General features: G+C 37.1%; 4 protein-coding genes and 5 pseudogenes across 4 annotated transcripts in view; 4 read left to right on the forward strand and 5 right to left on the reverse strand.

Moving 5' to 3' along the window:
• The window catches only part of LOC113331855, a 2,505-nt pseudogene extending 2,031 nt beyond the window's left edge, over positions 1–474 (reverse strand).
• A 258-nt stretch (positions 475–732) lies between these two features.
• Positions 733–2,890, reverse strand: LOC113331856 (annotated as a pseudogene).
• Positions 2,891–3,451: 561 nt separating this feature from the next.
• Positions 3,452–5,864, forward strand: LOC113331857. Its single transcript, XM_026578507.1, is given in 9 exon segments — positions 3,452–3,763; positions 3,766–3,921; positions 3,998–4,099; positions 4,207–4,285; positions 4,398–4,417; positions 4,539–4,599; positions 4,894–4,973; positions 5,646–5,708; positions 5,802–5,864. Coding segments are annotated over 9 exon segments (936 nt in total).
• A 955-nt stretch (positions 5,865–6,819) lies between these two features.
• Positions 6,820–8,977, reverse strand: LOC113331858 (annotated as a pseudogene).
• Positions 8,978–9,538: 561 nt separating this feature from the next.
• LOC113331859 lies at positions 9,539–11,191 on the forward strand. Its single transcript, XM_026578508.1, is given in 8 exon segments — positions 9,539–9,850; positions 9,853–10,008; positions 10,085–10,186; positions 10,294–10,372; positions 10,485–10,504; positions 10,626–10,686; positions 10,981–11,060; positions 11,180–11,191. Coding segments are annotated over 8 exon segments (822 nt in total).
• A 1,715-nt stretch (positions 11,192–12,906) lies between these two features.
• On the reverse strand, positions 12,907–15,064 carry LOC113331860 (annotated as a pseudogene).
• A 561-nt stretch (positions 15,065–15,625) lies between these two features.
• LOC113331861 lies at positions 15,626–17,278 on the forward strand. The gene is given in 8 exon segments (XM_026578509.1): positions 15,626–15,928; positions 15,931–16,095; positions 16,172–16,273; positions 16,381–16,459; positions 16,572–16,591; positions 16,713–16,773; positions 17,068–17,147; positions 17,267–17,278. Coding segments are annotated over 8 exon segments (822 nt in total).
• A 1,717-nt stretch (positions 17,279–18,995) lies between these two features.
• Positions 18,996–21,153, reverse strand: LOC113331862 (annotated as a pseudogene).
• A 561-nt stretch (positions 21,154–21,714) lies between these two features.
• LOC113331863 overlaps positions 21,715–23,330 on the forward strand; it is a 2,389-nt gene continuing 773 nt past the window's right edge. Inside the window, 7 exon segments of the mRNA XM_026578510.1 lie at positions 21,715–22,017; positions 22,020–22,184; positions 22,261–22,362; positions 22,470–22,548; positions 22,661–22,680; positions 22,802–22,862; positions 23,157–23,236. Of these exon segments, the coding sequence (XP_026434295.1) occupies positions 21,715–22,017; positions 22,020–22,184; positions 22,261–22,362; positions 22,470–22,548; positions 22,661–22,680; positions 22,802–22,862; positions 23,157–23,236 (810 nt within the window).

Below are 23,330 nucleotides of genomic sequence, written 5' to 3' on the forward strand. Positions count from 1 at the left end.
TTTTTTTTCCGAAAAGATATTTGGTGGTACATGTTATATCCAATCATAAGCGGATTTTACATTGAAAGAAGTAGTTGTGTTGCAGACTACTGAATCTTCATTGTGAGATAAGACTAGACGAGTCACTCTCATCAAGTTAGCAATGTCCACCAGTTCCACAGATGTTGGATTTTTCTTGTATAAAATGTTCCAGCAAGAGTTGACAATTTGTTCCTTAATTTTTGCCTTCTTGTTGACTGCCAAGTTACCAGTTGTTGCCCACTTGTCTAACCAAAAGTATATAGATGAGCCATCATCGCCTGTGTTGGTTGTTGAAGTCCGTAGTCCTGTGCTTTTGAATTCCTTTCCACAAGCTTATTCCTTGAGGTTTTGGAGAATCTTCCACCCAAATATCAACCACTTGCCTTTCCATTTTCTCATGAATGGCCCTTTTCCAAAGTGTATGTTCTCTCTTTTTGGAAACTCCATGTCCATTTTGCCAACAGTGCCTGGTTGGTGATCCTGAGATATCTCAAGACCAAACCCCCATACTCTTTAGATATGCTTCCGCTTTTTCTCTAGCGCAACCCCATAAGATGTCTCTCATCAGAATAGTTGAGTGTCTTTTACGCTGAGACTGGCATGTTATTTTTGTTTTTTTTGAAAGGTTGATAAGCGTTACTTTTCAAGTCGATATTCCAACAAAAATTGTTTGCTAGTACAAGTCTTCAAGGTTGAACAATATAATCAAAATCATGTGTTTAAAAATTCCTCATCTCCACCATCGTACAACCACCTAATTTCTTCCATTAGTTCTTCCAATCTTTGGTAGACCTCTTCATGTTGAGGATGTGACCGATCTTCAGCATTGAAAGAATGAACCTCGTTTTTCACTTCAATCCAACTCCAACCAGGAACCTTCTTCACCATTCTCTCTTTCATCAACCTCTTTATAGAAGCCTTTTCCTCCCAACTTCCCAGATGACCATACATGCTAGATAGAAGGACATATGTGCAGTGCTCATCAGGATCCAATATTAGCAAGTGTTTCGCTATATTAGTAGCCAATTCTATGTCACCATGTAGCCTACAAGCACCCAACAGGGTCTTAAACACCGTTGCATCAGTTTCAAATGGCATAGACTCAATTAACGTTTTTGCTTCTCTGACATGTCCAGCACGTCCCAACAGGTCAACTCCACATGCAAAATGCTCCATTCTAGGTCGAATACCATATTTAAGTTCCATATTGTTTAGATATCTCAAACCTTTTTCCACCAAACCAATGTGACTACATGCAGTGAGAAATCTTACGAAGGTTAGGTGATCTTGTTTTACATTCTTTTCATTCATCTCCAAGAAGAGATCAAGAGCGATATTACCTTGTCTATGTTGTGCATGGCCGAATATAATTGAGTTCCGCGTGATTGTGCTACATCTTGGAATTGCATTGAAGGATTTTCTTGCATCTTCAACGACCCCACACTTGGAGTACATAAATATGAGTGAGCTTGATACAAAGTCATCAGACTCAAAGACTGATTTAAGAACTAAGACATGAATTTGCTGACATAGTTGTAAAGTGGCCAAATCTGAACAAGATCGGATGACACCCGAAAAGGCAAATTGTTCAACTGGAAGAGACCTGGATCGCATCCATCCAAAGAACTTCAGAGCATCTTCACTCAACCCATTCTGTGAGAATCCAGTCAGGATTGAATTCCAAGACACATTTTCCTTGAGCTTCATGTTGTCAAAGCATTTTATTGCATCTTCCATAGATGTGCTGCTGGATTTCAGATACATAGCAATCAATGAATTACATACAGGTGTCGCCTGGTGTAAACCCCTTTTAATCGCCAACCCATGCAAAGATTTCCCTTCCTTGTGATGTTTCAGTCCAAAAGAAGCACTAAGAATACTACTGTATATGTACATGTCTTGTTCCATCCTATAACTTTGCATCTCAATAAAAAGTTCAACTGCAAAGGACTTGTAATTGTGAACCACGTAAGCTGCTAGCATGGAATTCCATGTGACCAAATCTTGGATACCATCCTCATCTTCAAATACCTTTCGTGAATCTTCAATGGACCCACATTCAGAGCATGAAGTAATGGTTGCATTGCGCGCTACAATATCAATTAATCGACCACATTTTATCATCTTGGCATGGATTTGCATCGTTACTTTATAGAGCTTAGGATCATCAAGCAGCGTCAGAAGGCTAGAAAATGTTACATCATCAGGTCCAATAGCATGTCTCTCCTTACGATCAAATATAAAGAATGCAGTTTCACGATCACCTATTTGTGCATATCCTGTTATCAATGCGTTCCAAGAGACAAAATTTGGTTCAGGTATGCACTCAAACACTAGATAAGCATCTTGAATCCTTTTGCATTTTGAATACATATCTAAAAGCGCACTAGCTGAGAATACATTCCACTCGTAACCCGTCTTAATAATCATAGAGTGAACTTGTTTCCCGGCCTTTAAATCATTAATCCAAGCAATTCCCTTCAAAATGCTTCAAAATGTAAACTGATCATACCTAAACCCATCTCTTTTCATGGCTTTAAAGAGCTCCCAACTTATATTATTTTTTCCAAGATTTACATATCCAGTTATCATTGAATTCCAAGAAACAATATCTCTTTGGGTAATTTCTTCGAACAATTGTCGAACTAAGTTTATTTTCTTGCATTTTGAATACCCACTTAATATGTTGTTTGCAATGTAAGTATCTACAACAGTTCCTGACTTTATAGCTTATGTGGCTTATTGATACACCATAAAAATATGAGCTTCGGGTGAGCTTTAGTGGTTTCTTCCATGTATAACTACCGTAATTGTTAACAAGAAATGAAGGTAAAAAATAGGTGTTCTTCACCTTTCCAATGCAAAACATGTGATTTTCTAGTTATTCCACCGAACCCAACCGTGCATTAGAGATTACAAGCAAAACCCATAAACATTAATGAAATAGAAGCAGAATCATTTAAATAATCATCCTTTTGCGTAATTTGGTTACCTCGTACCAGCGCTAAAAAACAACAACGTATTTTTCCCTTTAGTCCAACGATCCATAAAAATCCTGGTTAAACCTCTCTTCTTAGCACAAAACTCTCATCCCTTCTTTCATCGCCTCTTTCTCCCAAAGTCTCAAAACCATTTAACTCTTCCCAGACCGCCACCACTATTGCTGAACTTCTTTATACAAGGTACCTATCGTTTTGTTTCAGCATCTCTACTGCATCAATTCGTCTTCTATTTTATGTTTCTTTAGAATATTCGAATCTGTAGTTTTAATTAGGGTTTTGATAATTAAGAAACCCTAGTTTTTTGAAATCTGTTAATGTCTTTTCATGATTGTTATGACTTGTTTTGATGTCTGTAGAATCTTAACAGTAGGTTATAATTGTTTTATTGTAGTTAGGAAGAAGATAAGGCGCTTTCGCAGTATTTTGCCATGTCTGTAGAAACTGATATGGTAATCACAAGGAAAGTTCCAACGAGGCGAAAGGCCCGTGTTAACAAAAATGATAAAGGGAAAAGGGGAGGGGGGAAAGTGTTTCGGGGTAGTGCTGATAAGAAAGTTAGGGTAGACAAGCAAATGCAAAAACTATTTCGTAAAAGGGCGAGACAGTACAACTCAGATGATGACGAGGAGGAAGAGGAAGAGCACGAGGAGCCTGCGCATAAGCGAAAAGCTTCACATGTAGATCGAAGACCTGTTAATAATGAAGTGGAAGCTTCAGATGGGGAGTCTAGTGGAGAGGAAGGTGAAATGGTTCAGATGCTGATGATGAGGTGAAAGGGGATTCTGATGACGAAGGCAAAAATATAGATCCAGGAATTACAATGTTCACTTATGGTTGTAAAGTGTTTAAGATGGCTTTCAGCACAATCATTGGGAAGAAAGTTGCAGACCCTGAATTGGTAAGGATTAAGAAGCTTGATATTTTGGAGTTTCATCTTGGTGAAAGAGCTTGTCTAAGGTTTAATCTCAATGCAGGGCCCTGTTTTGTCAGGGCACAGGGAGCTAGTTGCTATGAAACTTGCTGAAGAGCTAAGCGAAAGAAAGGCCAAAGGGGAGGCCAAGAAGGACAAACATATGGTAATTTTTTGTTAACTTTCTGGTTGTTTTTCTATCATTCCGCTTGAAGGTAAATGACATGTTTATAGTTGGTCATTCTAATTTAGAATTGGTAAGTTTGACAAGAGCGGGAGAAGGGCCATGCAAAGCTACCTGCATATTTAGACTCACACGACAAGTTTCTTATGAGTGTTGCTACTAAAGGAGGTATTGATGTGTTATCTTAATTAAGGAATTCTTATAAAATGTAATTGGCTTTATTAACTTTCTGCCTTGCACTAATCAATTCCTATTTTTTGTGTGCGACATCAAATTTCAGTGATCAAGTTATTTACTGCGGTAAGTCCGTTTCCTATGCTTATGCGACATTTTTCCTCTCCCCTCGAATCAAAATACTTATGTCTGTATTTTTTGAACCAACTTAGTAGTTGCATATGAATTTGTTGCATGTTGTTTTCAGGTCAGCAAAGCGCAAAATGCTCAGAAAGGACTAAATCCATCAAGGGATAAAGATGCCAAAGGTATTTCAGTTGTGCTTACAGTAGATGTTAGTCTTGTTGATATAGTTGACGTTGAAATTTTCATATTGCATACAAGCTAAAAACCGGGTACTTATTTAAAGTAGTTTCTTCAGAACATCCTTTCAGAGTTAACTATCTGATGGAAAACCTCCCTGTGAAATTTGAAAAAACTATCACAGTTATCTAATTGAAGGACAAGTCATGTTTTTCACGCTCTTGTCATCATAATATTTGAGATTGTTGAAACAATATAGTTCATGCTTTATAACACGGGAAATGTACCATTCTTGACAGCAATTGCTAAGCGTAGGAGACCGACATTCTTATTAGAAATACGCAAGAGAAGTTCACAACCAGCTGAAACTTCCTCCAAGGTGGTGTATACTTTTGTTTTGTTTTGTTTTTTCTACTCAAAGATTTTATCAGTGTGTAATAAAATAAAATCACTGAAAAAAGGAGGTGACTTGTGTGAATAACTTATTGAGTTGGGCAGAGTGACAATTAAAATCATCCCTCGCCAGCATGTTGTTCAAGTTTTTGTAAGCTTGTATTTACAGAGTTATAAGATGGATGTTGTGAAAACAACCTTGCATGTAGTATAAATGGTACCACCAACTAATAGAAACCGTGGGTCGCAAATACTTGTTTTTCCTTAGGGAGATTGGGGAGACGGAGTAAGACATTACAATTAAATGTTACTTGGTGTAATTCAAAGTGGGTTTAATTGATGTTTCTTTTTCCTTTCCAGTTAAATTTAAATCCAATAAAAACTGAATATGCCATAAGATGCATCCACAGACAAGCATATTTGAAAATACATCTATTGAGTTTTATTCAGAATTCATAATCTGCAATCTAAATTTAACGTTGTTTGATTGTCTTTCATTCCTTCAAAATAGAATAAATAACCTTCCATGCTAAGAAAACTTTGCTCTCATCTCAGTCATGTCTATGTTTGTTTTTCTCTTGGCGGGAATTGGCACATTTCATAAAATATCTTATTCATGATTTTAAGTGTTTTTCAGCCTGACAATGAACCTGGATAGGCTCCATTACGTGATAGTTATATGTTGTCAAACTCAAAGCTGAAGAACTGGGATAAAATGGAGGTAAGAACATGTCTTGTGTGTTACTTCTTGTTTCTTTGCTAGTTGGACTTTTACAACTCTGAACTTTGTGAATACTTCTAGTATATCCTCCAGGATTTGAGTATGGCACATGATACCGGTGGGATGGCGCAAGAGAGTTCTGATGATGAAGATTGATTTATTATACTCCAGACCCTATTTGGTACATGTAATATTTTTGGATCGAAATTCCTTGAGAATTTGGAATCTTCATGTTGTAGGCATGTTACAAAAAAAATCATGTATGAATCTTTCTGTTTCAGGTATTTATATCATCGTTTTAATCAACATTGAGATGTTCCATTAATGGGCTATAGATAAAAAGATAGTCTGCATAATATTTATCTTTTTCTTGTTCCCTTTTTTTTTCCGAAAAGATATTTGGTGGTACATGTTATATCCAATCATAAGCGGATTTTACATTGAAAGAAGTAGTTGTGTTGCAGACTACTGAATCTTCATTGTGAGATAAGACTAGACGAGTCACTCTCATCAAGTTAGCAATGTCCACCAGTTCCACAGATGTTGGATTTTTCTTGTATAAAATGTTCCAGCAAGAGTTGACAATTTGTTCCTTAATTTTTGCCTTCTTGTTGACTGCCAAGTTACCAGTTGTTGCCCACTTGTCTAACCAAAAGTATATAGATGAGCCATCATCGCCTGTGTTGGTTGTTGAAGTCCGTAGTCCTGTGCTTTTGAATTCCTTTCCACAAGCTTATTCCTTGAGGTTTTGGAGAATCTTCCACCCAAATATCAACCACTTGCCTTTCCATTTTCTCATGAATGGCCCTTTTCCAAAGTGTATGTTCTCTCTTTTTGGAAACTCCATGTCCATTTTGCCAACAGTGCCTGGTTGGTGATCCTGAGATATCTCAAGACCAAACCCCCATACTCTTTAGATATGCTTCCGCTTTTTCTCTAGCGCAACCCCATAAGATGTCTCTCATCAGAATAGTTGAGTGTCTTTTACGCTGAGACTGGCATGTTATTTTTGTTTTTTTTGAAAGGTTGATAAGCGTTACTTTTCAAGTCGATATTCCAACAAAAATTGTTTGCTAGTACAAGTCTTCAAGGTTGAACAATATAATCAAAATCATGTGTTTAAAAATTCCTCATCTCCACCATCGTACAACCACCTAATTTCTTCCATTAGTTCTTCCAATCTTTGGTAGACCTCTTCATGTTGAGGATGTGACCGATCTTCAGCATTGAAAGAATGAACCTCGTTTTTCACTTCAATCCAACTCCAACCAGGAACCTTCTTCACCATTCTCTCTTTCATCAACCTCTTTATAGAAGCCTTTTCCTCCCAACTTCCCAGATGACCATACATGCTAGATAGAAGGACATATGTGCAGTGCTCATCAGGATCCAATATTAGCAAGTGTTTCGCTATATTAGTAGCCAATTCTATGTCACCATGTAGCCTACAAGCACCCAACAGGGTCTTAAACACCGTTGCATCAGTTTCAAATGGCATAGACTCAATTAACGTTTTTGCTTCTCTGACATGTCCAGCACGTCCCAACAGGTCAACTCCACATGCAAAATGCTCCATTCTAGGTCGAATACCATATTTAAGTTCCATATTGTTTAGATATCTCAAACCTTTTTCCACCAAACCAATGTGACTACATGCAGTGAGAAATCTTACGAAGGTTAGGTGATCTTGTTTTACATTCTTTTCATTCATCTCCAAGAAGAGATCAAGAGCGATATTACCTTGTCTATGTTGTGCATGGCCGAATATAATTGAGTTCCGCGTGATTGTGCTACATCTTGGAATTGCATTGAAGGATTTTCTTGCATCTTCAACGACCCCACACTTGGAGTACATAAATATGAGTGAGCTTGATACAAAGTCATCAGACTCAAAGACTGATTTAAGAACTAAGACATGAATTTGCTGACATAGTTGTAAAGTGGCCAAATCTGAACAAGATCGGATGACACCCGAAAAGGCAAATTGTTCAACTGGAAGAGACCTGGATCGCATCCATCCAAAGAACTTCAGAGCATCTTCACTCAACCCATTCTGTGAGAATCCAGTCAGGATTGAATTCCAAGACACATTTTCCTTGAGCTTCATGTTGTCAAAGCATTTTATTGCATCTTCCATAGATGTGCTGCTGGATTTCAGATACATAGCAATCAATGAATTACATACAGGTGTCGCCTGGTGTAAACCCCTTTTAATCGCCAACCCATGCAAAGATTTCCCTTCCTTGTGATGTTTCAGTCCAAAAGAAGCACTAAGAATACTACTGTATATGTACATGTCTTGTTCCATCCTATAACTTTGCATCTCAATAAAAAGTTCAACTGCAAAGGACTTGTAATTGTGAACCACGTAAGCTGCTAGCATGGAATTCCATGTGACCAAATCTTGGATACCATCCTCATCTTCAAATACCTTTCGTGAATCTTCAATGGACCCACATTCAGAGCATGAAGTAATGGTTGCATTGCGCGCTACAATATCAATTAATCGACCACATTTTATCATCTTGGCATGGATTTGCATCGTTACTTTATAGAGCTTAGGATCATCAAGCAGCGTCAGAAGGCTAGAAAATGTTACATCATCAGGTCCAATAGCATGTCTCTCCATACGATCAAATATAAAGAATGCAGTTTCACGATCACCTATTTGTGCATATCCTGTTATCAATGCGTTCCAAGAGACAAAATTTGGTTCAGGTATGCACTCAAACACTAGATAAGCATCTTGAATCCTTTTGCATTTTGAATACATATCTAAAAGCGCACTAGCTGAGAATACATTCCACTCGTAACCCGTCTTAATAATCATAGAGTGAACTTGTTTCCCGGCCTTTAAATCATTAATCCAAGCAATTCCCTTCAAAATGCTTCAAAATGTAAACTGATCATACCTAAACCCATCTCTTTTCATGGCTTTAAAGAGCTCCCAACTTAGATTATTTTTTCCAAGATTTACATATCCAGTTATCATTGAATTCCAAGAAACAATATCTCTTTGGGTAATTTCTTCGAATAATTGTCGAACTAAGTTTATTTTCTTGCATTTTGAATACCCACTTAATATGTTGTTTGCAATGTAAGTATCTACAACAGTTCCTGACTTTATAGCTTCTGTGGCTTATTGATACACCATAAAAATATGAGCTTCGGGTGAGCTTTAGTGGTTTCTTCCATGTATAACTACCGTAATTGTTAACAAGAAATGAAGGTAAAAAATAGGTGTTCTTCACCTTTCCAATGCAAAACATGTGATTTTCTAGTTATTCCACCGAACCCAACCGTGCATTAGAGATTACAAGCAAAACCCATAAAAATTAATGAAATAGAAGCAGAATCATTTAAATAATCATCCTTTTGCGTAATTTGGTTACCTCGTACCGGCGCTAAAAAACAACAACGTATTTTTCCCTTTAGTCCAACGATCCATAAAAATCCTGGTTAAACCTCTCTTCTTAGCACAAAACTCTCATCCCTTCTTTCATCGCCTCTTTCTCCCAAAGTCTCAAAACCATTTAACTCTTCCCAGACCGCCACCACTATTGTTGAACTTCTTTATACAAGGTACCTATCGTTTTGTTTCAGCATCTCTACTGCATCAATTCGTCTTCTATTTTATGTTTCTTTAGAATATTCGAATCTGTAGTTTTAATTAGGGTTTTGATAATTAAGAAACCCTAGTTTTTTGAAATCTGTTAATGTCTTTTCATGATTGTTATGACTTGTTTTGATGTCTGTAGAATCTTAACAGTAGGTTATAATTGTTTTATTGTAGTTAGGAAGAAGATAAGGCGCTTTCGCAGTATTTTGCCATGTCTGTAGAAACTGATATGGTAATCACAAGGAAAGTTCCAACGAGGCGAAAGGCCCGTGTTAACAAAAATGATAAAGGGAAAAGGGGAGGGGGGAAAGTGTTTCGGGGTAGTGCTGATAAGAAAGTTAGGGTAGACAAGCAAATGCAAAAACTATTTCGTAAAAGGGCGAGACAGTACAACTCAGATGATGACGAGGAGGAAGAGGAAGAGCACGAGGAGCCTGCGCATAAGCGAAAAGCTTCACATGTAGATCGAAGACCTGTTAATAATGAAGTGGAAGCTTCAGATGGGGAGTCTAGTGGAGAGGAAGGTGAAATGGTTCAGATGCTGATGATGAGGTGAAAGGGGATTCTGATGACGAAGGCAAAAATATAGATCCAGGAATTACAATGTTCACTTATGGTTGTAAAGTGTTTAAGATGGCTTTCAGCACAATCATTGGGAAGAAAGTTGCAGACCCTGAATTGGTAAGGATTAAGAAGCTTGATATTTTGGAGTTTCATCTTGGTGAAAGAGCTTGTCTAAGGTTTAATCTCAATGCAGGGCCCTGTTTTGTCAGGGCACAGGGAGCTAGTTGCTATGAAACTTGCTGAAGAGCTAAGCGAAAGAAAGGCCAAAGGGGAGGCCAAGAAGGACAAACATATGGTAATTTTTTGTTAACTTTCTGGTTGTTTTTCTATCATTCCGCTTGAAGGTAAATGACATGTTTATAGTTGGTCATTCTAATTTAGAATTGGTAAGTTTGACAAGAGCGGGAGAAGGGCCATGCAAAGCTACCTGCATATTTAGACTCACACGACAAGTTTCTTATGAGTGTTGCTACTAAAGGAGGTATTGATGTGTTATCTTAATTAAGGAATTCTTATAAAATGTAATTGGCTTTATTAACTTTCTGCCTTGCACTAATCAATTCCTATTTTTTGTGTGCGACATCAAATTTCAGTGATCAAGTTATTTACTGCGGTAAGTCCGTTTCCTATGCTTATGCGACATTTTTCCTCTCCCCTCGAATCAAAATACTTATGTCTGTATTTTTTGAACCAACTTAGTAGTTGCATATGAATTTGTTGCATGTTGTTTTCAGGTCAGCAAAGCGCAAAATGCTCAGAAAGGACTAAATCCATCAAGGGATAAAGATGCCAAAGGTATTTCAGTTGTGCTTACAGTAGATGTTAGTCTTGTTGATATAGTTGACGTTGAAATTTTCATATTGCATACAAGCTAAAAACCGGGTACTTATTTAAAGTAGTTTCTTCAGAACATCCTTTCAGAGTTAACTATCTGATGGAAAACCTCCCTGTGAAATTTGAAAAAACTATCACAGTTATCTAATTGAAGGAGAAGTCATGTTTTTCACGCTCTTGTCATCATAATATTTGAGATTGTTGAAACAATATAGTTCATGCTTTATAACACGGGAAATGTACCATTCTTGACAGCAATTGCTAAGCGTAGGAGACCGACATTCTTATTAGAAATACGCAAGAGAAGTTCACAACCAGCTGAAACTTCCTCCAAGGTGGTGTATACTTTTGTTTTGTTTTGTTTTTTCTACTCAAAGATTTTATCAGTGTGTAATAAAATAAAATCACTGAAAAAAGGAGGTGACTTGTTTGAATAACTTATTGAGTTGGGCAGAGTGACAATTAAAATCATCCCTCGCCAGCATGTTGTTCAAGTTTTTGTAAGCTTGTATTTACAGAGTTATAAGATGGATGTTGTGAAAACAACCTTGCATGTAGTATAAATGGTACCACCAACTAATAGAAACCGTGGGTCGCAAATACTTGTTTTTCCTTAGGGAGATTGGGGAGACGGAGTAAGACATTACAATTAAATGTTACTTGGTGTAATTCAAAGTGGGTTTAATTGATGTTTCTTTTTCCTTTCCAGTTAAATTTAAATCCAATAAAAACTGAATATGCCATAAGATGCATCCACAGACAAGCATATTTGAAAATACATCTATTGAGTTTTATTCAGAATTCATAATCTGCAATCTAAATTTAACGTTGTTTGATTGTCTTTCATTCCTTCAAAATAGAATAAATAACCTTCCATGCTAAGAAAACTTTGCTCTCATCTCAGTCATGTCTATGTTTGTTTTTCTCTTGGCGGGAATTGGCACATTTCATAAAATATCTTATTCATGATTTTAAGTGTTTTTCAGCCTGACAATGAACCTGGATAGGCTCCATTACGTGATAGTTATATGTTGTCAAACTCAAAGCTGAAGAACTGGGATAAAATGGAGGTAAGAACATGTCTTGTGTGTTACTTCTTGTTTCTTTGCTAGTTGGACTTTTACAACTCTGAACTTTGTGAATACTTCTAGTATATCCTCCAGGATTTGAGTATGGCACATGATACCGGTGGGATGGCGCAAGAGAGTTCTGATGATGAAGATTGATTTATTATACTCCAGACCCTATTTGGTACATGTAATATTTTTGGATCGAAATTCCTTGAGAATTTGGAATCTTCATGTTGTAGGCATGTTACAAAAAAAATCATGTATGAATCTTTCTGTTTCAGGTATTTATATCATCGTTTTAATCAACATTGAGATGTTCCATTAATGGGCTATAGATAAAAAGATAGTCTGCATAATATTTATCTTTTTCTTGTTCCCTTTTTTTTTCCGAAAAGATATTTGGTGGTACATGTTATATCCAATCATAAGCGGATTTTACATTGAAAGAAGTAGTTGTGTTGCAGACTACTGAATCTTCATTGTGAGATAAGACTAGACGAGTCACTCTCATCAAGTTAGCAATGTCCACCAGTTCCACAGATGTTGGATTTTTCTTGTATAAAATGTTCCAGCAAGAGTTGACAATTTGTTCCTTAATTTTTGCCTTCTTGTTGACTGCCAAGTTACCAGTTGTTGCCCACTTGTCTAACCAAAAGTATATAGATGAGCCATCATCGCCTGTGTTGGTTGTTGAAGTCCGTAGTCCTGTGCTTTTGAATTCCTTTCCACAAGCTTATTCCTTGAGGTTTTGGAGAATCTTCCACCCAAATATCAACCACTTGCCTTTCCATTTTCTCATGAATGGCCCTTTTCCAAAGTGTATGTTCTCTCTTTTTGGAAACTCCATGTCCATTTTGCCAACAGTGCCTGGTTGGTGATCCTGAGATATCTCAAGACCAAACCCCCATACTCTTTAGATATGCTTCCGCTTTTTCTCTAGCGCAACCCCATAAGATGTCTCTCATCAGAATAGTTGAGTGTCTTTTACGCTGAGACTGGCATGTTATTTTTGTTTTTTTTGAAAGGTTGATAAGCGTTACTTTTCAAGTCGATATTCCAACAAAAATTGTTTGCTAGTACAAGTCTTCAAGGTTGAACAATATAATCAAAATCATGTGTTTAAAAATTCCTCATCTCCACCATCGTACAACCACCTAATTTCTTCCATTAGTTCTTCCAATCTTTGGTAGACCTCTTCATGTTGAGGATGTGACCGATCTTCAGCATTGAAAGAATGAACCTCGTTTTTCACTTCAATCCAACTCCAACCAGGAACCTTCTTCACCATTCTCTCTTTCATCAACCTCTTTATAGAAGCCTTTTCCTCCCAACTTCCCAGATGACCATACATGCTAGATAGAAGGACATATGTGCAGTGCTCATCAGGATCCAATATTAGCAAGTGTTTCGCTATATTAGTAGCCAATTCTATGTCACCATGTAGCCTACAAGCACCCAACAGGGTCTTAAACACCGTTGCATCAGTTTCAAATGGCATAGACTCAATTAACGTTTTTGCTTCTCTGACATGTCCAGCACGTCCCAACAGGTCAACTCCACATGCAAAATGCTCCATTCTAGGTCGAATACCATATTTAAGTTCCATATTGTTTAGATATCTCAAACCTTTTTCCACCAAACCAATGTGACTACATGCAGTGAGAAATCTTACGAAGGTTAGGTGATCTTGTTTTACATTCTTTTCATTCATCTCCAAGAAGAGATCAAGAGCGATATTACCTTGTCTATGTTGTGCATGGCCGAATATAATTGAGTTCCGCGTGATTGTGCTACATCTTGGAATTGCATTGAAGGATTTTCTTGCATCTTCAACGACCCCACACTTGGAGTACATAAATATGAGTGAGCTTGATACAAAGTCATCAGACTCAAAGACTGATTTAAGAACTAAGACATGAATTTGCTGACATAGTTGTAAAGTGGCCAAATCTGAACAAGATCGGATGACACCCGAAAAGGCAAATTGTTCAACTGGAAGAGACCTGGATCGCATCCATCCAAAGAACTTCAGAGCATCTTCACTCAACCCATTCTGTGAGAATCCAGTCAGGATTGAATTCCAAGACACATTTTCCTTGAGCTTCATGTTGTCAAAGCATTTTATTGCATCTTCCATAGATGTGCTGCTGGATTTCAGATACATAGCAATCAATGAATTACATACAGGTGTCGCCTGGTGTAAACCCCTTTTAATCGCCAACCCATGCAAAGATTTCCCTTCCTTGTGATGTTTCAGTCCAAAAGAAGCACTAAGAATACTACTGTATATGTACATGTCTTGTTCCATCCTATAACTTTGCATCTCAATAAAAAGTTCAACTGCAAAGGACTTGTAATTGTGAACCACGTAAGCTGCTAGCATGGAATTCCATGTGACCAAATCTTGGATACCATCCTCATCTTCAAATACCTTTCGTGAATCTTCAATGGACCCACATTCAGAGCATGAAGTAATGGTTGCATTGCGCGCTACAATATCAATTAATCGACCACATTTTATCATCTTGGCATGGATTTGCATCGTTACTTTATAGAGCTTAGGATCATCAAGCAGCGTCAGAAGGCTAGAAAATGTTACATCATCAGGTCCAATAGCATGTCTCTCCATACGATCAAATATAAAGAATGCAGTTTCACGATCACCTATTTGTGCATATCCTGTTATCAATGCGTTCCAAGAGACAAAATTTGGTTCAGGTATGCACTCAAACACTAGATAAGCATCTTGAATCCTTTTGCATTTTGAATACATATCTAAAAGCGCACTAGCTGAGAATACATTCCACTCGTAACCCGTCTTAATAATCATAGAGTGAACTTGTTTCCCGGCCTTTAAATCATTAATCCAAGCAATTCCCTTCAAAATGCTTCAAAATGTAAACTGATCATACCTAAACCCATCTCTTTTCATGGCTTTAAAGAGCTCCCAACTTAGATTATTTTTTCCAAGATTTACATATCCAGTTATCATTGAATTCCAAGAAACAATATCTCTTTGGGTAATTTCTTCGAATAATTGTCGAACTAAGTTTATTTTCTTGCATTTTGAATACCCACTTAATATGTTGTTTGCAATGTAAGTATCTACAACAGTTCCTGACTTTATAGCTTCTGTGGCTTATTGATACACCATAAAAATATGAGCTTCGGGTGAGCTTTAGTGGTTTCTTCCATGTATAACTACCGTAATTGTTAACAAGAAATGAAGGTAAAAAATAGGTGTTCTTCACCTTTCCAATGCAAAACATGTGATTTTCTAGTTATTCCACCGAACCCAACCGTGCATTAGAGATTACAAGCAAAACCCATAAAAATTAATGAAATAGAAGCAGAATCATTTAAATAATCATCCTTTTGCGTAATTTGGTTACCTCGTACCGGCGCTAAAAAACAACAACGTATTTTTCCCTTTAGTCCAACGATCCATAAAAATCCTGGTTAAACCTCTCTTCTTAGCACAAAACTCTCATCCCTTCTTTCATCGCCTCTTTCTCCCAAAGTCTCAAAACCATTTAACTCTTCCCAGACCGCCACCACTATTGTTGAACTTCTTTATACAAGGTACCTATCGTTTTGTTTCAGCATCTCTACTGCATCAATTCGTCTTCTATTTTATGTTTCTTTAGAATATTCGAATCTGTAGTTTTAATTAGGGTTTTGATAATTAAGAAACCCTAGTTTTTTGAAATCTGTTAATGTCTTTTCATGATTGTTATGACTTGTTTTGATGTCTGTAGAATCTTAACAGTAGGTTATAATTGTTTTATTGTAGTTAGGAAGAAGATAAGGCGCTTTCGCAGTATTTTGCCATGTCTGTAGAAACTGATATGGTAATCACAAGGAAAGTTCCAACGAGGCGAAAGGCCCGTGTTAACAAAAATGATAAAGGGAAAAGGGGAGGGGGGAAAGTGTTTCGGGGTAGTGCTGATAAGAAAGTTAGGGTAGACAAGCAAATGCAAAAACTATTTCGTAAAAGGGCGAGACAGTACAACTCAGATGATGACGAGGAGGAAGAGGAAGAGCACGAGGAGCCTGCGCATAAGCGAAAAGCTTCACATGTAGATCGAAGACCTGTTAATAATGAAGTGGAAGCTTCAGATGGGGAGTCTAGTGGAGATGAAGGTGAAATGGTTCAGATGCTGATGATGAGGTGAAAGGGGATTCTGATGACGAAGGCAAAAATATAGATCCAGGAATTACAATGTTCACTTATGGTTGTAAAGTGTTTAAGATGGCTTTCAGCACAATCATTGGGAAGAAAGTTGCAGACCCTGAATTGGTAAGGATTAAGAAGCTTGATATTTTGGAGTTTCATCTTGGTGAAAGAGCTTGTCTAAGGTTTAATCTCAATGCAGGGCCCTGTTTTGTCAGGGCACAGGGAGCTAGTTGCTATGAAACTTGCTGAAGAGCTAAGCGAAAGAAAGGCCAAAGGGGAGGCCAAGAAGGACAAACATATGGTAATTTTTTGTTAACTTTCTGGTTGTTTTTCTATCATTCCGCTTGAAGGTAAATGACATGTTTATAGTTGGTCATTCTAATTTAGAATTGGTAAGTTTGACAAGAGCGGGAGAAGGGCCATGCAAAGCTACCTGCATATTTAGACTCACACGACAAGTTTCTTATGAGTGTTGCTACTAAAGGAGGTATTGATGTGTTATCTTAATTAAGGAATTCTTATAAAATGTAATTGGCTTTATTAACTTTCTGCCTTGCACTAATCAATTCCTATTTTTTGTGTGCGACATCAAATTTCAGTGATCAAGTTATTTACTGCGGTAAGTCCGTTTCCTATGCTTATGCGACATTTTTCCTCTCCCCTCGAATCAAAATACTTATGTCTGTATTTTTTGAACCAACTTAGTAGTTGCATATGAATTTGTTGCATGTTGTTTTCAGGTCAGCAAAGCGCAAAATGCTCAGAAAGGACTAAATCCATCAAGGGATAAAGATGCCAAAGGTATTTCAGTTGTGCTTACAGTAGATGTTAGTCTTGTTGATATAGTTGACGTTGAAATTTTCATATTGCATACAAGCTAAAAACCGGGTACTTATTTAAAGTAGTTTCTTCAGAACATCCTTTCAGAGTTAACTATCTGATGGAAAACCTCCCTGTGAAATTTGAAAAAACTATCACAGTTATCTAATTGAAGGAGAAGTCATGTTTTTCACGCTCTTGTCATCATAATATTTGAGATTGTTGAAACAATATAGTTCATGCTTTATAACACGGGAAATGTACCATTCTTGACAGCAATTGCTAAGCGTAGGAGACCGACATTCTTATTAGAAATACGCAAGAGAAGTTCACAACCAGCTGAAACTTCCTCCAAGGTGGTGTATACTTTTGTTTTGTTTTGTTTTTTCTACTCAAAGATTTTATCAGTGTGTAATAAAATAAAATCACTGAAAAAAGGAGGTGACTTGTTTGAATAACTTATTGAGTTGGGCAGAGTGACAATTAAAATCATCCCTCGCCAGCATGTTGTTCAAGTTTTTGTAAGCTTGTATTTACAGAGTTATAAGATGGATGTTGTGAAAACAACCTTGCATGTAGTATAAATGGTACCACCAACTAATAGAAACCGTGGGTCGCAAATACTTGTTTTTCCTTAGGGAGATTGGGGAGACGGAGTAAGACATTACAATTAAATGTTACTTGGTGTAATTCAAAGTGGGTTTAATTGATGTTTCTTTTTCCTTTCCAGTTAAATTTAAATCCAATAAAAACTGAATATGCCATAAGATGCATCCACAGACAAGCATATTTGAAAATACATCTATTGAGTTTTATTCAGAATTCATAATCTGCAATCTAAATTTAACGTTGTTTGATTGTCTTTCATTCCTTCAAAATAGAATAAATAACCTTCCATGCTAAGAAAACTTTGCTCTCATCTCAGTCATGTCTATGTTTGTTTTTCTCTTGGCGGGAATTGGCACATTTCATAAAATATCTTATTCATGATTTTAAGTGTTTTTCAGCCTGACAATGAACCTGGATAGGCTCCATTACGTGATAGTTATATGTTGTCAAACTCAAAGCTGAAGAACTGGGATAAAATGGAGGTAAGAACATGTCTTGTGTGTTACTTCTTGTTTCTTTGCTAGTTGGACTTTTACAACTCTGAACTTTGTGAATACTTCTAGTATATCCTCCAGGATTTGAGTATGGCACATGATACCGGTGGGATGGCGCAAGAGAGTTCTGATGATGAAGATTGATTTATTATACTCCAGACCCTATTTGGTACATGTAATATTTTTGGATCGAAATTCCTTGAGAATTTGGAATCTTCATGTTGTAGGCATGTTACAAAAAAAATCATGTATGAATCTTTCTGTTTCAGGTATTTATATCATCGTTTTAATCAACATTGAGATGTTCCATTAATGGGCTATAGATAAAAAGATAGTCTGCATAATATTTATCTTTTTCTTGTTCCCTTTTTTTTTTTCCGAAAAGATATTTGGTGGTACATGTTATATCCAATCATAAGCGGATTTTACATTGAAAGAAGTAGTTGTGTTGCAGACTACTGAATCTTCATTGTGAGATAAGACTAGACGAGTCACTCTCATCAAGTTAGCAATGTCCACCAGTTCCACAGATGTTGGATTTTTCTTGTATAAAATGTTCCAGCAAGAGTTGACAATTTGTTCCTTAATTTTTGCCTTCTTGTTGACTGCCAAGTTACCAGTTGTTGCCCACTTGTCTAACCAAAAGTATATAGATGAGCCATCATCGCCTGTGTTGGTTGTTGAAGTCCGTAGTCCTGTGCTTTTGAATTCCTTTCCACAAGCTTATTCCTTGAGGTTTTGGAGAATCTTCCACCCAAATATCAACCACTTGCCTTTCCATTTTCTCATGAATGGCCCTTTTCCAAAGTGTATGTTCTCTCTTTTTGGAAACTCCATGTCCATTTTGCCAACAGTGCCTGGTTGGTGATCCTGAGATATCTCAAGACCAAACCCCCATACTCTTTAGATATGCTTCCGCTTTTTCTCTAGCGCAACCCCATAAGATGTCTCTCATCAGAATAGTTGAGTGTCTTTTACGCTGAGACTGGCATGTTATTTTTGTTTTTTTTGAAAGGTTGATAAGCGTTACTTTTCAAGTCGATATTCCAACAAAAATTGTTTGCTAGTACAAGTATTCAATGTTGAACAATATAATCAAAATCATGTGTTTAAAAATTCCTCATCTCCACCATCGTACAACCACCTAATTTCTTCCATTAGTTCTTCCAATCTTTGGTAGACCTCTTCATGTTGAGGATGTGACCGATCTTCAGCATTGAAAGAATGAACCTCGTTTTTCACTTCAATCCAACTCCAACCAGGAACCTTCTTCACCATTCTCTCTTTCATCAACCTCTTTATAGAAGCCTTTTCCTCCCAACTTCCCAGATGACCATACATGCTAGATAGAAGGACATATGTGCAGTGCTCATCAGGATCCAATATTAGCAAGTGTTTCGCTATATTAGTAGCCAATTCTATGTCACCATGTAGCCTACAAGCACCCAACAGGGTCTTAAACACCGTTGCATCAGCTTCAAATGGCATAGACTCAATTAACGTTTTTGCTTCTCTGACATGTCCAGCACGTCCCAACAGGTCAACTCCACATGCAAAATGCTCCATTCTAGGTCGAATACCATATTTAAGTTCCATATTGTTTAGATATCTCAAACCTTTTTCCACCAAACCAATGTGACTACATGCAGTGAGAAATCTTACGAAGGTTAGGTGATCTTGTTTTACATTCTTTTCATTCATCTCCAAGAAGAGATCAAGAGCGATATTACCTTGTCTATGTTGTGCATGGCCGAATATAATTGAGTTCCGCGTGATTGTGCTACATCTTGGAATTGCATTGAAGGATTTTCTTGCATCTTCAACGACCCCACACTTGGAGTACATAAATATGAGTGAGCTTGATACAAAGTCATCAGACTCAAAGACTGATTTAAGAACTAAGACATGAATTTGCTGACATAGTTGTAAAGTGGCCAAATCTGAACAAGATCGGATGACACCCGAAAAGGCAAATTGTTCAACTGGAAGAGACCTGGATCGCATCCATCCAAAGAACTTCAGAGCATCTTCACTCAACCCATTCTGTGAGAATCCAGTCAGGATTGAATTCCAAGACACATTTTCCTTGAGCTTCATGCTGTCAAAGCATTTTATTGCATCTTCCATAGATGTGCTGCTGGATTTCAGATACATAGCAATCAATGAATTACATACAGGTGTCGCCTGGTGTAAACCCCTTTTAATCGCCAACCCATGCAAAGATTTCCCTTCCTTGTGATGTTTCAGTCCAAAAGAAGCACTAAGAATACTACTGTATATGTACATGTCTTGTTCCATCCTATAACTTTGCATCTCAATAAAAAGTTCAACTGCAAAGGACTTGTAATTGTGAACCACGTAAGCTGCTAGCATGGAATTCCATGTGACCAAATCTTGGATACCATCCTCATCTTCAAATACCTTTCGTGAATCTTCAATGGACCCACATTCAGAGCATGAAGTAATGGTTGCATTGCGCGCTACAATATCAATTAATCGACCACATTTTATCATCTTGGCATGGATTTGCATCGTTACTTTATAGAGCTTAGGATCATCAAGCAGCGTCAGAAGGCTAGAAAATGTTACATCATCAGGTCCAATAGCATGTCTCTCCATACGATCAAATATAAAGAATGCAGTTTCACGATCACCTATTTGTGCATATCCTGTTATCAATGCGTTCCAAGAGAAAAAATTTGGTTCAGGTATGCACTCAAACACTAGATAAGCATCTTGAATCCTTTTGCATTTTGAATACATATCTAAAAGCGCACTAGCTGAGAATACATTCCACTCGTAACCCGTCTTAATAATCATAGAGTGAACTTGTTTCCCGGCCTTTAAATCATTAATCCAAGCAATTCCCTTCAAAATGCTTCAAAATGTAAACTGATCATACCTAAACCCATCTCTTTTCATGGCTTTAAAGAGCTCCCAACTTAGATTATTTTTTCCAAGATTTACATATCCAGTTATCATTGAATTCCAAGAAACAATATCTCTTTGGGTAATTTCTTCGAACAATTGTCGAACTAAGTTTATTTTCTTGCATTTTGAATACCCACTTAATATGTTGTTTGCAATGTAAGTATCTACAACAGTTCCTGACTTTATAGCTTCTGTGGCTTATTGATACACCATAAAAATATGAGCTTCGGGTGAGCTTTAGTGGTTTCTTCCATGTATAACTACCGTAATTGTTAACAAGAAATGAAGGTAAAAAATAGGTATTCTTCACCTTTCCAATGCAAAACATGTGATTTTCTAGTTATTCCACCGAACCCAACCGTGCATTAGAGATTACAAGCAAAACCCATAAACATTAATGAAATAGAAGCAGAATCATTTAAATAATCATCCTTTTGCGTAATTTGGTTACCTCGTACCGGCGCTAAAAAACAACAACGTATTTTTCCCTTTAGTCCAACGATCCATAAAAATCCTGGTTAAACCTCTCTTCTTAGCACAAAACTCCCATCCCTTCTTTCATCGCCTCTTTCTCCCAAAGTCTCAAAACCATTTAACTCTTCCCAGACCGCCACCACTATTGCTGAACTTCTTTATACAAGGTACCTATCGTTTTGTTTCAGCATCTCTACTGCATCAATTCGTCTTCTATTTTATGTTTCTTTAGAATATTCGAATCTGTAGTTTTAATTAGGGTTTTGATAATTAAGAAACCCTAGTTTTTTGAAATCTGTTAATGTCTTTTCATGATTGTTATGACTTGTTTTGATGTCTGTAGAATCTTAACAGTAGGTTATAATTGTTTTATTGTAGTTAGGAAGAAGATAAGGCGCTTTCGCAGTATTTTGCCATGTCTGTAGAAACTGATATGGTAATCACAAGGAAAGTTCCAACGAGGCGAAAGGCCCGTGTTAACAAAAATGATAAAGGGAAAAGGGGAGGGGGGAAAGTGTTTCGGGGTAGTGCTGATAAGAAAGTTAGGGTAGACAAGCAAATGCAAAAACTATTTCGTAAAAGGGCGAGACAGTACAACTCAGATGATGACGAGGAGGAAGAGGAAGAGCACGAGGAGCCTGCGCATAAGCGAAAAGCTTCACATGTAGATCGAAGACCTGTTAATAATGAAGTGGAAGCTTCAGATGGGGAGTCTAGTGGAGATGAAGGTGAAATGGTTCAGATGCTGATGATGAGGTGAAAGGGGATTCTGATGACGAAGGCAAAAATATAGATCCAGGAATTACAATGTTCACTTATGGTTGTAAAGTGTTTAAGATGGCTTTCAGCACAATCATTGGGAAGAAAGTTGCAGACCCTGAATTGGTAAGGATTAAGAAGCTTGATATTTTGGAGTTTCATCTTGGTGAAAGAGCTTGTCTAAGGTTTAATCTCAATGCAGGGCCCTGTTTTGTCAGGGCACAGGGAGCTAGTTGCTATGAAACTTGCTGAAGAGCTAAGCGAAAGAAAGGCCAAAGGGGAGGCCAAGAAGGACAAACATATGGTAATTTTTTGTTAACTTTCTGGTTGTTTTTCTATCATTCCGCTTGAAGGTAAATGACATGTTTATAGTTGGTCATTCTAATTTAGAATTGGTAAGTTTGACAAGAGCGGGAGAAGGGCCATGCAAAGCTACCTGCATATTTAGACTCACACGACAAGTTTCTTATGAGTGTTGCTACTAAAGGAGGTATTGATGTGTTATCTTAATTAAGGAATTCTTATAAAATGTAATTGGCTTTATTAACTTTCTGCCTTGCACTAATCAATTCCTATTTTTTGTGTGCGACATCAAATTTCAGTGATCAAGTTATTTACTGCGGTAAGTCCGTTTCCTATGCTTATGCGACATTTTTCCTCTCCCCTCGAATCAAAGTACTTATGTCTGTATTTTTTGAACCAACTTAGTAGTTGCATATGAATTTGTTGCATGTTGTTTTCAGGTCAGCAAAGCGCAAAATGCTCAGAAAGGACTAAATCCATCAAGGGATAAAGATGCCAAAGGTATTTCAGTGGTGCTTACAGTAGATGTTAGTCTTGTTGATATAGTTGACGTTGAAATTTTCATATTGCATACAAGCTAAAAACCGGGTACTTATTTAAAGTAGTTTCTTCAGAACATCCTTTCAGAGTTAACTATCTGATGGAAAACCTCCCTGTGAAATTTGAAAAAACTATCACAGTTATCTAATTGAAGGAGAAGTCATGTTTTTCACGCTCTTGTCATCATAATATTTGAGATTGTTGAAACAATATAGTTCATGCTTTATAACACGGGAAATGTACCATTCTTGACAGCAATTGCTAAGCGTAGGAGACCGACATTCTTATTAGAAATACGCAAGAGAAGTTCACAACCAGCTGAAACTTCCTCCAAGGTGGTGTATACTTTTGTTTTGTTTTGTTTTTTCTACTCAAAGATTTTATCAGTGTGTAATAAAATAAAATCACTGAAAAAAGGAGGTGACTTGT

This window comes from Papaver somniferum, unplaced genomic scaffold, assembly GCF_003573695.1.
Source record: "Papaver somniferum cultivar HN1 unplaced genomic scaffold, ASM357369v1 unplaced-scaffold_128, whole genome shotgun sequence".
Classification (NCBI taxonomy): Eukaryota; Viridiplantae; Streptophyta; class Magnoliopsida; order Ranunculales; family Papaveraceae; genus Papaver; species Papaver somniferum.